This window comes from Sorex araneus, chromosome 5, assembly GCF_027595985.1.
Source record: "Sorex araneus isolate mSorAra2 chromosome 5, mSorAra2.pri, whole genome shotgun sequence".
Lineage (NCBI taxonomy): Eukaryota > Metazoa > Chordata > Mammalia > Eulipotyphla > Soricidae > Sorex > Sorex araneus.
In genome coordinates, this window is record NC_073306.1 from 116,894,189 (window position 1) to 116,911,612 (window position 17,424).

General features: G+C 52.9%; 1 protein-coding gene across 1 annotated transcript; it reads right to left on the bottom strand.

The window, feature by feature from the left end:
• Positions 1-225: 225 nt before the first annotated feature.
• SUN5 (Sad1 and UNC84 domain containing 5) lies at positions 226-17,146 on the bottom strand. The gene is made up of 14 exons (XM_004612662.2): positions 17,122-17,146; positions 15,975-16,107; positions 14,450-14,499; positions 14,175-14,249; positions 13,377-13,443; positions 12,635-12,696; positions 7,785-7,834; positions 6,645-6,679; positions 5,979-6,087; positions 4,026-4,104; positions 2,861-2,976; positions 2,253-2,420; positions 1,527-1,613; positions 226-381 (listed from the first exon to the last, which is right to left on the bottom strand). The coding sequence occupies exons 1-14, from the start codon at positions 17,144-17,146 to the stop codon at positions 226-228; spliced, it is 1,212 nt and encodes a 403-aa protein (XP_004612719.1).
• Positions 17,147-17,424: the final 278 nt, after the last annotated feature.

Here is a 17,424-nt window from a genome sequence, read left to right on the forward strand (position 1 = left end):
GGTCAGTGCTGACCTTGCCTGGAAGCGAGGTGCACAGCCGGGGTCTGAGTCTTGAGCGGCCACTGCTGGCGGGGGTCTGACAAGTCAGTCTAGCTTGGAGTATTTCTGTCCCAGCTGACAGGACTGTCCCGAGGGTCCTGGGCCACCTGGTCCATGTGTGGCCTCGGCAGCTCGCCCGCCCTCCTGGGGGCCACGACACAGCAGCATTGGGGTATAGAGTAAACTTTAATTTCTCTGGGGGTGGGGGCCTTGGGGGGGCTGCACCTTGGGGGCGGTCACGGAGCCGTGCACGCGCACACGGTACAGGCAGGTGAAGTGGGGGCTCCCCCAGTTGCTCGATATCTTCACCTTCACTGCCCCGAACGCCCGGAGAGGCTGGTTCTGGAAGAGAGTCAGACTGGGGGCTGCCCTGCACCCCGCATCCCGCCCCTCGGACCCCCACTCGCCTGCTGCGGAGGGCTGGGAGTGGAAGGGAACCTTTGCATTTCGCCAGAGTGGGGTTCAGGAGGCTCCGGGGGCAGGAGGGGCTGTCCCGAGGACGCAGGGCAAGTGGATGCACGACACTCAGGGGTGCTGAGGTCCAAGCATATGCACTGGGGCCAGAGGGTCCCTCCTTGGGGCTCCGGCCTGTGCAGGTGCCATGGTCCTGGGCAGTGCGAGCCCTCCCTGGGCTCTAGTGCCTCCGTCTGTCAGAGGGGAGCGTGACGAGCAGGGAAGATAGCATCCGTCTTAAGGCACTTGCCCTGCACGTGACCGACCCTGGTTCGATCCCTAGCACCTCAGAGGGGCCCCTGAGCACAGAGCTGGGAGTAGCCCCTGAGCCCTGCTAGTGTGGCCTCCAAGCAAACAAGAGGCCAGTAAGACTGCTATGGGCACGTCGCCCAGTGGTACCCTGCACCGCAAAGGCGCTGTGAGAGCAAGCCCCCTCGCACCCCCCAGAAGGATGGAGCCTGTACATTAACTTCTTGCTCTGTCCAAGGCCAAAAGGGGGAGCCTCAGCCCGTGAGACTCCACTGGATGATGTCAACCTCCCAGAGTAATAGAAGGGGAAACTGAGGCACAGAGAGGCAGGAATTGGCCACCCAGAACACTCCGAGGTGGTCGGGACAGGAGTGGGCCCTTTTCAGCCTGGTCGCCAAGCCTGGGCAGGCGTTGCAGAGTCTCGGACCATCCCAGCTCCCCACCCCTGCTCTGTCCCTCACTCCCACGCCTCGGTGTCCACGTCTGTGGTCGGCGTGTGTCCAGATTATGGGGCACCCAGGATGGACACTGAATCTGAAGGAGAAGCCCTGGGCTCATCATTGACTGACCCGTGGGGAGTCAGGGCCCGGCCCAGGTGGGACAGGACTTCCTCACGGGCCTCTCTTAGCTGTGGGCAGGGACCCCTCACTCCGAGCATCCGTTTCATCTGTCCAGTGGGCTAGGAAACAGGGGCCCCACTGGGGGGCAGAGTGGGATCCCCGGGCCCACCCCTACACACAGGGCTCATGCAGCAGTGCTCCCCAGGGGCCCCTCTTCCCGGCTACCTGGAGCGGGAATGTTTGAATGATATTTTCGGGCTGAAACTGGAATGCCCCCAGGAACACCTCTTCTTTGAGGGAGCCTTCCAAACCCTGTGGAGTGGGAGCACCGGAGAAGGGGTGAGGAGCACGGGCAGGACCTTGGAGGTTCCCCCCAGCCCCCACCCCCGCCCCTGCCCCCGCCAGCTGTCTCTTGCACAACTCCCGGGGCGGGGAGCACAGAGCCATGGCCAGGAGGCAGATACGGCACTGGGGCTCAGAAACTGCCCTTGACTTGCTAACTCTTGACTTGTAGGACCTGAGCATGCCCTTGGCTGGGCCTCAGTTTCGTTATCACTAAAATGGGGCTCCGTGGACTCATCTCTGAAGAACCAAATTGGCTCTGACAAACTTGGCTGGAAGGGCTTGGAGATAGGACAGGGGTAGGGCGCTTGCCTTGCACATGGCTAACCCGGGTCTGATCCCTGGCACCCCCTATGGTCCCTGAGCCCACCAGGAGTGAGCCCTGAGCAGAGTCAGGAGTAAGCCCTGAGCACTGTGGGTTGTGGCTCAAACCCCAAAACCAAAGAAAGAACCGAAAGAAACGTGGGTGGGAGTAAGGTTGCAGTTCCTCCCTGCCCTGGAGGCTGTGCCCTCCGCTTGAAATCTGGCGGTTCCGCTGCCCCCAGAGCGCTAGCGGCCATTGTCAGGGTCTAGCCCAGTGCCCGAGCCTGCCCCCTTCGTTGTGCTCACGTAGACCACGAAGTCCTTGGGGGCGGTGTCCAGGCTGCCCGACAGGGAGATCGTCTTGGGAATGTGCTGTAGCGTCACATTGGACAGGAAGACCTTCTGGGCCAGGCGGATGGTCACCTGGCCGCGGTCACCGGAGAAGGCCCAGCAATTGCCTGGGGTCACGTCGGGCTAAGAGGGACAGGGGTCACTCGGGCCTGGCTGGGTGGGCGGGCGGTGCTGCCTTCCACTCCGCCCCTCTTCCAGCCCCTCGAGATGTGCTCACTCCTTCCTGTCTCCAAGGCTAAGTTCGGAGGTCTCCAAGTCCAACAGTCCCTCTCCCCGCATTGCTGCCCGCCAGGATGGGCCCTCAAGCCAGCACAGAGAGGCACAGGGGCCCGCCGGGGGACCCCGAGGGCTCACACTCCCAGTGCCCAAAGAGACTGACTGTCCCTGTCCTAGGCCCCCGATCCAGTGCCAGCCCCCCAGCAACCCTCGCTCCCTTAACTCCTCCTCGCACCCTTTCCCTCTGCCCTCCTGCCTCATCTCCCAGGTGCACCCCCAGGTCCGACACTCTTTGCTCCCGCCCCCACCCCCCAACCTCCACCCTGCATCCCTGCGCTGCGCCCTGCCTCGAGGATCACGTCGGGGGGCTGAGCATAGTTCCACAGGCGGATCCAGTTCCAGCAGGAGCGAGCCTTGTTGTAGTTGTACGTGGAGGACGTCTGCTCAAAGTCGATGCTGGCCCCTGCGGGGAGGGGGTCCTAGCTGAACGGGAGCCGGCTCTGAGGGGCTCCTCACCGCAGGCCAGCTCACCGGGGACCTCCCCGGAAAAGGGGGAAGAGCCAGGAGCTGCAGCAGTAGCAGTGCTGGGTGCTCGCCTCCCGGGGCTGCTGCCAGCAGAGGTGACCCCTGCAGGCCAGTATGGTGCAGGGGTGCAGTGGTGCCTGGGGATGCCAGCTCTCACCGTGCCCGGTCTCTATGATCCCATCTCTCGGAGGGGCAAACTCAGGCCCTGAGTGGCTAAGAGGCCGAGCGCTTAGCTGGACACCCCCTGGCCCTCCATCTTCTTCAGGGGTTCACAGGTCAGCTGGCCCAGGGTGCACCCTGCACTAGGACTGCATTGGCCCCCTGGATGGTGCTGCCACCTTGGCAGTGCTCTCCATCACTCACACGGGACTCCTTTCTAATGGGTTTGCTGGTCTGGGTACTGCTGTCTCCCCAGCAGGTCTCAGCCCAAATGTCCACCTCCCTGGCCCCTGCCCGGTGGCTTGTGTATGTAGACTGTGCCCTCCACGCGGGCCATGGCATCTTGCTTGGGAAGAAGACATAAGAGGCCAGGTTAGAAATCTGCCCTGGGCTGGAGCGATAGCACAGCGGGTAGGGGTGTTTGCCTTGCACAGCCAACCTGGGTTTGATCCCCGGCATCCCATATGGTCCCCCGAGCACACCAGGAGTAATTCCTGAGTGAGAGCCAAGACTTAACCACTGAGAATCACCGGGTGTGACCCTCCCCCCCCCCAAAAATAATAGAAATCTGTTGAGAAACCATAACACCCAAAAGGACTGAGAGAATAAGAAGGAATGTGTCTGCCACAGAGGCAGGGGATGGGAAGGGGTGGGAGAGATACTGGGAACATCGGTGGTGGAGAATGGGCACGTGGAGGGATGGGTACTTGAACATTGTTTGACTGGAATGCAACCAAGAAAGATTATAAGTCTGTAACTGCATCTCGTGGTGATTCATTAAAATTAAAATAAATTAAAAAGGGGCGGGTGGGTGGTTTGGTGACTGACCGATAGACTTGAGGGCGAAGTCTGGCTTCTCGATGTAATCGCCTTGGATCAGCTTCATTATTCTCTGGGCCATTTTGTGCTGGGGCGGGGGCGGGGCAGAGAACACCAGTGAATGAACAGCAAAGCCAGGCCTGCTGCACCTGCGCTCTGAGTGCTTCCTGGGCGGGAACTGGTGATCATTGTGTGCGTGTTCTCAGAGACTTGGGCTAGCAGGGGCTGAGGATATGCAAAGAGCAATGAGGCTGGGCTGTCGGCCCTCAGGGCTGAAACACCAATTTTGCAGGTGGAAGATCAATTCCCCGGAACTATTTGGCTTCCCTAGAACTAGTGGAACCGAGTCCCAAGGAAAATGATAGGAAATAGAGAGAAAATATGGAACAATTTTACCTTGAAATTAAAATCCATAAAAACAGAGAAATGTAGGGGCTGGAGTGATAGTATGCACAGCAGGTGGGGCATTTGCCTTGCACGTGGCCGACCCGGGTTTGATTCCCAGCATTCCATATGGTCCCCTGAGCACTGCCAGGGGTAATTCCTGAGTGCAGAGCCAGGAGTAACCCTTGTGCATTACTGGGTGTGACCCAAAAAGCAAACAACAACAACAACAGCAACAACAAAATAGAGAAATGTACATTCTAGCAATGCATGCAGTGAAGAACTTCATGGAGGGCTGGAGAGAAAACTCAATGAGCTGAGCACATGCTTGGCATGCTGGGGGCCTAGGTTTGGTCCCTGGTACCACACAGATCCCTGGACAGTACTGGGAGTGACCTCCTGCACACAGAGCTTGCAGTAGTCCCTGAGCACCACCCGGTCTGACCCCTTTAAAGAAAAACACCCAGAGAATGGGAACATTTAACTACATCGGACAGAAGGCAATACAAAAATCATTCACAAGCCTACAAAGATATGACTAGAAAACAGAAAAATGGAACTGGAGAGATTGCTACAGTGGGCAGGGGGCTAGCCTTGCAGGTGGCCAACTTGCATTTGATCCCCAGAGTGTCCCTGAGCACCCACAGAAATAATTCCTGAGTGCAGAGATAGGAGGGTCCGGGCCGGGGCCCGGCGGGCGCAGCGGCGGGGGCGAGGGGTAAGCCCTAAGCATTTCCAGGTGTGGCAAACCACCCCCCAGTAGAAAAAAAATCATAAATAGAAAAAAGAATAAAAAGTAAACCAGTTATTTTATGAAACAATAGTAGTTCCTATAGTAATATGCATAATAGTCTCTAAAGGTTTAGCATGGATATAATTGGAATCTCAAGAGAGGATATAGATAATGAGGAAGAGAGAGAATAGCTAAGAATGAAAAATGTCAGGGGCTGGAGTGATAGCACAGCAGGTAGGGTGTTTGCCTTGCACGTGGCCAACCCGGGTTTGATCCCCAGCATCCCATATGGTCCTCTGAGCATTGCCAGGAGTAATTCCTGAGCGTAGAGCCAGGAGTAACCCCTGTGCATCACCGGGTGTGACCCAAAAAAAAAATGTCAGCACATAGATTCAAGAATGATACCTAAATAGATTAAATATAAATCACTGATCAGGGAGGTGTGGGGAAGAAAAAAAAAATTCTACAAACTCCCAGGGATAGAAAAAAGACCACACTCAGAGGACTAATAATTAGACCATTAGAACTTTCAACAAAAGTATAGCTAGAACATAAGAATAAACTTCCTTTTAAATTCCCATGGGAAACAATTTATTATCTAGAATTCTATACCCAGTCAAACTATCAAACAAGGGCATAAATAGAGTAAAGATGATTTTTAAAGATGATTTTTAAACATGCCAGTTTTTTTACTATATGTTTTTACTTATAATTTCTGGAAATAATAAGTAAAAATATATACTGGACATTACTGGGGGGGATGTGCTCCACCCAAAGGTGGAAGAGAGGCAATAGGGCATCAAATAGAGAAGTAGGCTGCTTGGGCACAATGGCCAGCATCTCACCTCATCTGACAGGGCTTCCATCATCTGGAGTCTGATAATGAGCAAGCTCATGTTACCTCGGAGATCCTGGATTTCCCCGGCATGTCGTTGCACCTTCTCCTGGTACATCCTTATGAGCCAAGAGAATATGGACCAACTTTTATTGTACTTTCAGCCTCTTCCTTCGCCAACTATACCACAAAGAATTAACTTTACATAGTCCCACTTTTTTTTAGGACCATCCCTGGAGCTACCTGCAGTATCTTATCTCTCAGACATTATTTTTCTCCTCCTGATGGGATATCCTTAAAACCAGCTCATTCCTTCTAAACATTTGAGTTTGCAAGGAAGGGTGTTGTCTGTCACCAAGTGGTATATTATTGGCTCCAGCTACCATTTGTGGAGGATTGCTGATTATGGATCAGGATCTACATTTAACATCTTCATTATATCAGTAATTACCCAGAGGATGTATGTTATGCTTAATCTCCAAAAAATGAGAGGTGAAGGGCCAGAGAGGGCCAAAGAGGTGAAGTGTTATATTTTTGCCTGTCAGGAATTATAGGTTGTTGGGATTTACAGAAGTTGATCAGACTTAGTTCCTGCATTGTTAGTTAATACAGCCCAGACTCCGGTGATATTTCTATTGCTAAGGAAATTATAGCACTATTAGCAGATTCTTCTTACCTCAAGGTCTTCAATGGACTATTTATGCTGTCATCCTAGTTGAGGTGGAGTGTTGAGCAAAGAAAAGCATGCGTTTAGTTGACCCAATCTGGACCCAATAGCTCATCTATCCATCCTCCCATAAACACAAATATTTCACCCACCCACCAATAAATTATCCATTCAAAATCCAATTTATCCTCCTTCTTATCCTTTTGTCCATATCTATCCTCATCCATCTACCCTTCTCACCCTTCACCATGCTATCTACTTCCAATCTATCTACCCTTACTTTCACTCTTTCTTCTTCATCTCATTCACTACCTCCCATTCATCTACTTTATCTAACTTTGCATCCATCCATCTATCCATCCATCATCCATCCATCATTTATTCATCCATCTTCCCATCTTCCCTCCCATCTCTCCATTCTCTCAACCAATCCACTCTTCCATTCATCTTCTCACTTATTTCCTCTCATCAGGCCGTTCAGTCAGACAAGAGATAGTGACAACTGGTCCTTCACTGCTGGGATAAAAATAGACTCGGTTCTGCCTTCTAGGGCTTCCAGTATTATTGGGAAAATAGTCATAAATACAGGGAATTATTAGATGATACAGGTAAGTGTGATAGCTTCCTTTTGGGTGTTTATGGAGAAGGTAACATTTTGTCTGGATCTTGAAGGATATGAAAGACTGAATGAGGGGAAGAGAGATGTGGGGAAGGACGGGTTCTCTTGCTATAGAGCTCCTAAGACTCTTGTGGTTGTGAGATTGGGAGCTCTGGCATCTGATTTCCATCTCCTTTCTCTCCAAAAGCCACAAAGCCAAGGGTTCCACCTCATTTGAGCAGAACAAACTTCCTTGAGGAGAGAGAGAGAAATGTGTTCTTTGTCCTTAGGATCCTTTACATGGGGGCCTGGAGACAGCAGATGAGTCACCACGGAACTGAGTGACTCCTGGAAGAGAGACTGCCCTCTGGTCTTTGAAACTCATGGTTTGGCTGGAAGGAAGGGTTCAGGTGTGTGGCATTGCCACGGTGGAGAGGAGGAGACGGGGCAAGTCAGGAACTGGCTGGGTTTCAGATGTGCTGAATGCGGGGAGCTCATGGAGGTGATGTTGACAGGGGGTGAGTCAGTTCTGAAGAGTGACTCTCACTCACCTGCCAGACTTCCATTTTAGACGGTAAGTGCATAGAGAGGATCCAGAATCCTGTGGGGCCAGGCAGGGGAAGGAGACATTTGAAACGCACCGTGAAGGGTTCTGGAGGTAAGGCATCTGGGTGCAGATCCTAACGTTGCTACGTACTAGCAACTTTTGAGAGGAGCGGCTTAATTTCTGCATAACTCAGCTTCCTCAGATCCTGGGATAACATTTATATCCATTCACAATTAAATGGCATCACATCTGGGAAGTATCTCACAGAAACTGAAGTCACATTGCTCCTCCTTCCCATCTAAATCATGTTCGGGTCGACTGGCAAAGAGAAGGGAGAGATGATGGGCACCGTATTCTGAGTCCCTCCCCACCCTAACTTGGAATATGCTTCCTTTATGGGGTTCTCTCCTTGCTCACATTTCCCAAATCAAATCTTTTCACTTCAGAAGAAAAAGAACAAAAGAAAAGGAAGTGGTCTCTCTGCATTTCATGCTTTCCACTCTACTGAAAATCCCCCCACTCAAACTTTCATTTACAATTCTTGAAAAGCTGTTTTTGTTGTTCACAATAAAATTCTAACAAGAGACAGGGCAGGGTTCCCTCAGTCTGACAGAAGCCATCTCTGGAAACTCGATAGGGAACCTCTGCTCAACAGTGAAAGCTGGAATGTTTCCTTCCAAAGATCAAGGCCTTGCTGACCTTGCTATGTCTAATGAATTTATACTAAAGGTTTTAGTGAGGCTAATTAGGCAGGAAAAGAAATATAAGATAAAGCAATGCGATTTTGTATGTTGAAACCTAGGATATCCAAGACTGAATATCTTTCTGGGTATCAGAACTAGTAATCGAGTTCAGTGAGGTTTCAGGATACACGATTGATAATAAAACATCTATTGTGTCAGGGCCGAGATAATACAGTGGGTAGGACATTTGCCTAGCAGGTGCCCAACCTAGATTCAATTCATGGCACCACCTAGTTCCCCAAGCATTGCTTGGTGCAGCCCTGGGACCCTCCCCACAGTGCTCAGGTATCCCCAGCATTGCAAGGACTGAGCAACATCTCTGGTTATTGTATTGAACTACCAGCTGGTTGTCTGAGAATCACTGGGTGGCCGTCCCTGACATCCCAAGTGAGCACTGCTTGGACACCTCCTCTCCTGCCCCAGTCCACATCAGTTGTGTTAGTAAGCATTAGCAATGATAAAAAAAATCCATAAGTAAAATTAAGAAAAACAATTTCATTCAAAGATAGCATAACTCAGAACAAGATTGTAAGGATAAATCTCAGAAAAGATGGGTGAAATTTGTACTCTGAAAATGATAAAGCATCACTGAAGGAAACTAAAGAAGGCAGAGATATCTTTTAACAACAACAAAATGTTGGAGTGGAAGAGTCGATATAGTTAAGATGATTCAGTTTCTGAATTCATTACCAAATCACTGTACTAAAAATCCCTATTCAAAATCCCAATAGCATTTTTTGGGGAAGTAGAAATGGGAAAGTTGACTCTAGAATTCATAGTCAGAGCCAGAGAGATACTACAGTATCTAGGATGCTTGTCTGCACCCAGTCGACCTGGGCTTAATGCCCAGCATCCCAGTGGTCCCCCAGACACCCCCAAGACAATTCCTGAGTGCAGACCCAAGGCATAAGCCCTGAACATCTCTGGGTGATGCTCCAAATACTCATAATGAAATGGCAGGGACTCCTATAGCCAAACCATCTTGGAAAATTATAAAGTTGGAGGGCTCATATGTCAAGAATACTACTGACAGACAAACATGAAGATCAGAAGAACAGAACTGGGTGTCCCAAAATAGACGATTTTTTACTTTTGTGCTGAAAAAAAAATTTTTTTTGATTTTTGGGTCACACCCGGCGATGCACAAGGGGTTACTCCTGGCTCGTGGACTCAGGAATCACTCCTGGAGGTACTCAGGGGACCATATGGGATGCTGGGAATCGAACCTGGGTCGACCCTGTGCAAGGCAAACGCCCTACCTGCTGTGCTATTGCTCCAGCCCCGAGAACAGTATTTTTAATAATGGTGTTGAATAGGTGGATATTCACCTTCAAAATGATAAAGTTGGACCTTTGCTTCACACCACATGCAGACATTAAAATGGATCATGGATTTGAACTCTGAAGGTGAGAGGTAAACTATCAAAGTCTTAGAGAAAATATGGGAGTCAGTCCTCATGATGTGTTTGGCAATAGTTTCGTAGATGTGACACCAAAATAGTGAAGGGGCTGGAGTGACAGTAGAGCTGGTGGGGCGCTTGCCTTGCACATGGCCAACCAGGGTCCAATCTCTGGCATCTCAGATGGTTCCCTGAGTCATCAGTAGTAGTTTCTGAGTGTCAGGAGAAACCCCTGAGCATTGCCGGATGTGACCCAAAAAGCCAAAAGAAAAAAGAAGAGTGAAAAAACAAAACAGGTATTGAGCTTCATGAAAATCTGAGTTTTGCACTATTAAAGACCCCTCCTTCCCATCAAGAAACTGAGAAGATAAGTACAGAATGGGAGAAAAAAAATTGCAAGCCACATAATGTGATTAAGGGATGTGCACACAGACTACAAAACAAATTCATAACTTAATAACTAAAATATAGATAGCCCAAATTAAAATGGGGAAGAGCTCAATTGCCATTTCTACAAAGGAAAAAAAAACCCAAATGGCCAGTAAGTTCCTGAGAAGATTCTCAGTTAGCAGGTAAATCAGAACCATTCTGAGATTCTACAAAGGTCAGATGCCGAAGTGAAAGATAAGACCAAGAATTGGGGAGGATATGGAGAAATCAGGACTTACACAGGGGATGATTGGAATATAGGATGGTGTCATCACTTAGGAAAACAGCTGGGCAATTCTTCAGTGGTACAGAGTTACCATCTGACCCAGCAATCCTACTCCTAGGGATAGACCCAAAAGTGTTGAAAATACCTGGCCACATCGAATAAACTTTTTGTTTTGTTTTGTTTTTTGTTTTTTAAAAATACTTGGTGGTATTCAGGACTTATTCTTAGCTTTGCACTCAATGATCGCTCCTGGTGGGACTCCTGAGGTCACTCCTGGTGGCATTCCCGGGATTGAACCCTGGTGGGGTTCCCGGGATTGAACTCTGGTGGGATGCCAGGGATTGAACCCAGGTCAGCCACGTGCAAGGCGTGTGCACCCTCCTGCTACATTAAAATTTTACAGGACCATCTTAATAACAGTATTCTTAGTGACAGCCAAAGGGCAGCAACAGCCTACAGCTCTCCAGGATGAGCAGATAAACAAAACATGACTGTGCATACAATGGTATGTTTGGCCCTGAAAACAGGCTTGCCTGGCCTCCGTTTGCTGCCACTGGACGAGCTGAGCCGTGCAAGCATCTGCTCAGTCAGACTCCACCAAGACCACACAGCGTGGGTCCCACTTATCTGACGAGCTTACTCTAGGCAAATCCAAGAAGAATAATTAGCAGTTGCCTAGGTCTGGGAGGACGTAGCGGGGAGTGACTCCCAGGGCTGGGGGTTGGAGGGGAATTGGGGGTAATAAAAAGACAGGAATTAGATAAAGTGATGGAGCCGGGTCATTGAGCATAAACTCAAGCCATCCACCGGAACATTTACTTGAACAGGGCATGTAAATCATAACCCGAGAGGGTTATTGAAAAAAGAGTCATTTATTGGGTGACACTTCCTAAAACCCTGGGTCAGCTCCTCATGGGGAGGTGGGTCTCCCTCTCCCCAAGACACCTTAAGCCCAGAGCTGAGCAGCAGAAGGTGAAAGCAGAGATGGTGTGTATGTGTGTGCGCATGTGTGTATGTGTGTGCATGCGTGTGTGCATGTATATGTGTATGTGCGTGTGCATGTGTGTGTGCGTGTGCATGTGTGTATGTGCGTGTGCATGTGTGTATGTGCATGTGTGTGCATGAGTATGTGTGTGCATGTTTGCATGTGTATGTATGTGTGTGTGCATGTACATGTGTGCATGAGTGTGCGTGTGCGTGTGCATGTGTATATGCATGTGTGTGTGCGTGTGTGTGTGTGCGTGTGTGTGTGCATGTGTGTGTGTGTGTGTGTGTGTGTGTGTCTGGAGGTGGTAGAGGCAGCTGGAAGGAGTTCATAGAAATGTAGAAAGATTAAAAAAAAAGAAATATAGGGGCTGGAGCGATAGCACAACGGGTAGGGCGTTTGCCTTGCATGTGGCCGACCTAGGTTCGATGCCCAGCATCCCATATGGTCCTCTGAGCACTGCCTGGAGTGATTCCTGAGTGTAGAGCCAGGAGTAAATCCTGAGCATCTCCGGTGTGACCCAAAAAGCAAAAAAAAAAAAAAAAAAAAGAAAGAAATGTAGAAAGAGGGAGTCACCATGACCCTAATACACTCATGGTTTGGGGGGAGCGCTACAGTTCTGAAGCTTTTCTCAGCTTCAGACTTTCTTCTGAAAGTCTTTCTTTATATCTATGCTCTCATGGTACTGTGAGTTGACAACAGGCCACACCTGGCTGTGCACAGGACTTACTCCTGACTCTGTGCTCAGGGAATAACTCCTGGCAGGGCTTGGGGGACCACCTGGGGGGCTAGGATCAGATCCCGGGTTGGCTGTGTGCAAGGCAAGCGCCCTCCCATGGACTATTGCTCTGGGCTCATACAAGCCTGGGGTGTCTCCAGCTGGGCAAACGGTTCTCACTAAGAGTTTGCATCACACCATGCCCTCCACCAGACAAAACAGTCCTTAGACCAACCAGTCACCCTCACTAGACCCTCACGAGGCAGGAAACTGCAGCTCAGAGAGGGACATTGTCTTGCCTGGGCCACACAGTGAGCACACAGAACTGAGACTCCCTCTGGGCCCAGCACGCACCGATTGTGCAGAAAACCAGGAATCCTGTCTTTTCCATGAGCTTCTGGCAGAGCTGCCGGGACCTGGAGGATGGGGAAGCCGGAGTCAGAGGGGCCGGAGCTCTGCCTGGGCTGCCACCCCGGGCCTGCCCTCAGTCCCCTCCTCTGGGCAGGGACACTGTGACTCCACAGTGTCCGGACAAAGTGGGGCTCTGACTGCTTTGGCCCTTCCCTTCTCTCCCGGGAACACATCTTGAGGGGTCGGTGCCGATGCCCCTTTCTCCTCCGACCTCCCCAAGGATTCCCTGCTCTTAGGGGCGTCCGTGGAGGAAGCGAGGCTGGGCCTGGCATGAGCGTGAAGGAAACGTTTGGCAGAGACACGTTCGAGGAGCGCGCGGGTTGGAGAGGTGTGAGAGACTCAGAAGCAACCAGCGGGAGCTGGCAGGAGAGAGAAGGCGTGGGCCAGGCACTTCGGGCAGGGGGAAGAAGAAGCGTGTGCAGGGTGCAGAGTAGGTGGGAAGAATCGTGAGGCCTGGGGCGGAGAACCCTGGTCTTGCCAGCCCAATGGGTACAGAGCGGGAGGCGGCAAAGGAGAGGAAGTGGGGGTGGAGGCCCAGAGATGACAGTGATGGGGCACCCCAGGGCGCTCTGGCAGGATCTGGGAAAAGGCAGCTTCAGATCTCTGATCTGATGGGCAAGTCAAACCGGGGAGGGGCTGCCCACCCGCCCGAGCTGTGCCCTCTGCACCCCCAGCCCCCCATCACCTGCAGCTGCTGAAGAGCATCTGCTGAGTCTGAGTGCGCAGGAAGGATGCCAGGGAGTTGAGCCAAGCTGTGGGGCAAGCGGCAGAGCCGTGAGCGGCAGCGCTGGCCCGGGCGCTGGCTCTCTCCCTCACTTGCCCAGGGTAGCGCTCGGCTCTGCCCCCGGGGGTGGGGGGGCGTGGAGGGGCGGTCACGGTCCCGCTCTGCTTGCCAGGGGCAGTTGGCAGCTCCGTAGTCATGCCTTGGGACACCGGGAGTCTGGGGTGTTGCAAAGGCTCTGTGTTTGGCCCCGGGTGCCCAGTGGTGCCCAGCCTGGGGCGAGGCAAAAAATAAATACATAGGAAGGGAGTCGAGGAGGGATGTGGAGGAGGATGAGCCAACAGGTGGAATGGAAGAATGGAGTGAATGGGGGGGAGGGGGACGAAGCTGAGTACGAAGAAGCTGATGCAGATGCAGGGGTGACAAGGAGGTTGGGCGGGAGAAAGGCAGAAGGGCGGGTGGGTGGACGGTGGCATGGCTGTGAATACTGACGGGTCTGGCAAGTGGGCCAGTGGGGAGACTAGGACGTGTGCACGGCGGGTGGGTGGGTGTGTGGGCAGTTGGTTGGCGATGTGAGGGTGGAGGGAGGGCAGGGAAGAGCGTGACTAATTTCTGGGGTGTGGCCAGAGCGGTGTCAATGAAGGCCGATGAGTTGCACCAAACCATTTCCTCGGCTTCATCCACAGCCTCCTTGGCCCCATGGCTGGACCCTTTGCTCACGCCCGTGTGGATGGCCAAGACGGCTCTTGGGCCTGTACGTACATCTCCATCCCAGTAGGTGCTGGTTCAGGCAGAGGGCTGGGGGGTTCACGTGGAAAGGCAGCGAGGAGGCATCACCTGCGGAGGGCACGGGCCTGTGACGTCACTTCCGACCATGGGCATGAAGGCCCTGGGGCAGGTGGGGTGCAGCTAGAGCTGGTGTGGGGGATCCCTGCCCACTGCCTGCCCCTGGTGGGTGATGTTGGTCTGCCCATCGGTGCTTTGAAGTCTCAGCCCCTAGAGAGCCCCCCAGGGCTCCCTCTCCCCGTCCTGCTCACGGGCTGCGGTGTTCTGTGTTGTCTGGAAGGCGGGGTGGCCTCGGTTCATCCTGGGGACGACAAGAAGCACACGTGCAGTTCACACTTCACAGGGACTGTGGACGGGCTGCGGGGCGGGAAACTTGACCCAAGCCTCCCGAGCCTGTGGCTTTGAGGCAGATCCAGGCCTGGCACACCCCAAACGCCCAAACCACCGTCTCTTTTATGGTTGAGTTTGGTGGCGGTGGCTCAGCCTGGCCCTCCCTGTCCTGTCCACACCTCCCCACGAAGCTTCTGAAGCTTCCGGCGGTCCCCGCTGACCTCAGCCTCACTCCCACGGCTCCCAGAGCCCCGTGCTGGTCGCCTCGAGAATGGGGATGTCTGCAGGGGTGAGGTGTATGTGGAGAGGGGGGGCGCAGGGGTGGGAACAGGGGCCTGGGACGCTGCTAACGTGAGGCCCACAGCAAGCCGTGCCCTCTCTCCTTCCGCCATGCTTCTGCGTGACCTGTGACCCAGGCCAGGAGAGGAAGCAGAAGGAAGAGCAAAAAACGGTGACAGGAACGCGGGTCCCAAGTGGAGTGGCCAAACGTGGAATTCAAGACCCTGGAGGCCCCCGTGCTTAGAGCTGTGTGTATGTGGGAGCAACTTTATTTCTTAAGGCAGAGGTTTGTTACACCCCTAATGGTATGTAGCACTGTATCACTGTCATCCCGTTGCTCACTGATTTGCTCAGGCGGGCACCAGTAATGTCTCCATTGTGAGACTTGTTACTGTTTTTGGCATATCAAATACGCCACGGGTAGCTTGCCAGGCTCTGCCATGCGGGCGGGATACTCTCGGTAGCTTGCCGGGCTCTCCGAGAGGGGCGGAGGAATCGAACTTGGGTCGGCCTCGTGCAAGGCAAACACCCTACCACTGTGCTATCGCTCCAGCCCATGATTTTTCATGAAAAAGGTAACTATGGATGCACCACTGGTGCCAGTGCAATACTCTTACTTTCAAATATATGAATATGTGTACTCCTAGGAGTTGACATTAAAAGGAGAGCAACTGAAATTATTTGTGGAAGTGTTAGCTCGCTCCCCCTCCCACAGCCTGTTTGCTTTGCCATGTCATACACCCTAGGGGTTTCGGGGGGAGCTGGGGTGGTGGCAGGTGGGGTTGAGTTAGCTGGAGGCTCCCTCCAGGTAGAGCTGGCTGAAGGGGTCACTTCCTCAATGACTGCTTCTCCCCCTCACTACCTTGGGGGCCCGGGGGGCAGGGAGCACCTCCCTCTGGCGTAGCCCCATCTGCCCAGTTCGCAATCCAGTGTCTAGCATATAGTAGGTGCTCAATAAATGTTCCCGGAAAGATGATTGTCTTCTACTTCTTGGCAGGGAGATCTCAGGGAGGCCTGAGCTTGTGCCAGGTAAAGGGAGGGGAGGATGCCCATACCCCTCCCAGCCCTGGCAGCATTTAAACGGGGCGGGTACAGGGAAGGGCTGCTGCCCACACCTTCTGGACCTGGCCTCCTGGTACTCTTGGAGCCGATTACTGGCGGCATTACACGGGTTCCTTGGGCGAGGCATTGGCCTTCTTGTCTAGGACGGGGGTGTCCGAGAGTCGGCGAGCAGGAGCTGCCGAAGCCTCGGGCTCCCAGTCCTCTCTGGAATGTGCCCACGGGTGGAGCCCACTGTGACCTCACAGAGTGGGAGGGGCAGGGGGTCTTCCACGGGGCCTGAAACCTCCCCTCTGAGGAAGGCAGGCTGGGTGCTCAGACGCGGGCTCGGAGACGGCAGGCTGGGGCTGTTTGGGCCCCGTGGACCGGGTGGGGGCAGGGCTAAGGGCTCTCCTGGCCGCCCAGTGTCAGTTCTTGCTCCCGGCCTGCTTCCTCTGTCCCAGGCTCTTCTGATTGGCCATTTTCTAGGGTTGTAAGTGAATGCATTTCTTCTTCTTCTTCTTCTTTTTTTTTTTTTCATTTCTTTTTGGCTTTTGGGCCACTCCCAGTACCGCTCAGGTTTTACTCCTGGCGTTGCACTCAGGAATCACTCCTGGCAGTGCTCCGGAGACTATCTGGAATGCTGGGGATTGAACTCAGCCCAGCTGGATGGAAGGCAAGCAGCGTTGCCTCCGGTATGACCATTCTGGCCTCCGAAGTTGAATGCATTTGGTGATGTCGAGATTCCCCCTGGTGCACACAGAGCATCACACAAAGTAACGTGCAGGTGTTGCTGTTTTAATAAAGTGCTACTTTTGACTGGGGAAGGAAGAAAAGCTGGATTGAGTGGAAATGCGGTCTTTCCTGTCAGCCCCACCCATGGCAAGCTTCCTGGAGATGACATGCTAACATGTGTCCCTGCGCCTTCTCACGTAACGGCTCAAATAGAAGGCTCAGTGTCTGGCTCGCCACGGGGCCTTGGATCTAATACCTCAACTTGGAAATTGACGGGTTACACCACAAAGGGCCACTGAAATCTGCAAATGGGAGTAAATTGGTTGGTCAGATGACCTTGAGGAGGTCCTGGATGGTTCAGGGGAATCCAGTGTCACAATCCGAATCTCTGCCTGTGCAAGAAGAAGGCCGAGAGAGGGGCAGCTGGAGAAGCCCTCAGCCCAGCTTCCAGGCTTGGAAGGTGGAGGGAGGGGCCATGGGCCAAGGAACGCAGGTGGCTTCTAGGAGCCAGAGAAGAGGGGGACACGGATCTTCTCCTCACCTCTGGGGAACAGCCACTTGCCCATCACTGCCTGGATTTGAGCCCTGGAAGAGCCTCTGAGGAGCTATTGTTTTGGTTTGCTTTTTTTGGGTCACACCAGCAGTGCACAGGGGTTACTCCTGGCTCTGCACTCAGGAATTACTCCTGGCGGTGCTCGGAGGGACCATACGGTATGCTGGGAATCGAACCCCGGTCGGCCGAGTGCAAGGCAAACGCCCTACCCGCTGTGCTATCGCTCCAGCCCCCTCTGGGGAGCTTTGAACGTGAGCTTTAGGTTGGTGTAAGCAGCAGTTGCCCGCAGAT

Bases quoted from the DNA above. Each gene is read 5' to 3' on its own strand.
- SUN5 (XM_004612662.2), bottom strand. From the start codon at position 17,146: ATGGGCAAGTGGCTGTTCCCCAGAG. The intron at 7,835-12,634 runs GTGCGTGCTGGG...CTGGCCCCACAG, and splicing joins CCTGGTTTTCTGCACAATCG to GATTCTGGATCCTCTCTATG. The intron at 6,680-7,784 runs GTGAGTGAGAGT...CACCTCAACTAG, and splicing joins CTAAAATGGAAGTCTGGCAG to GATGACAGCATAAATAGTCC.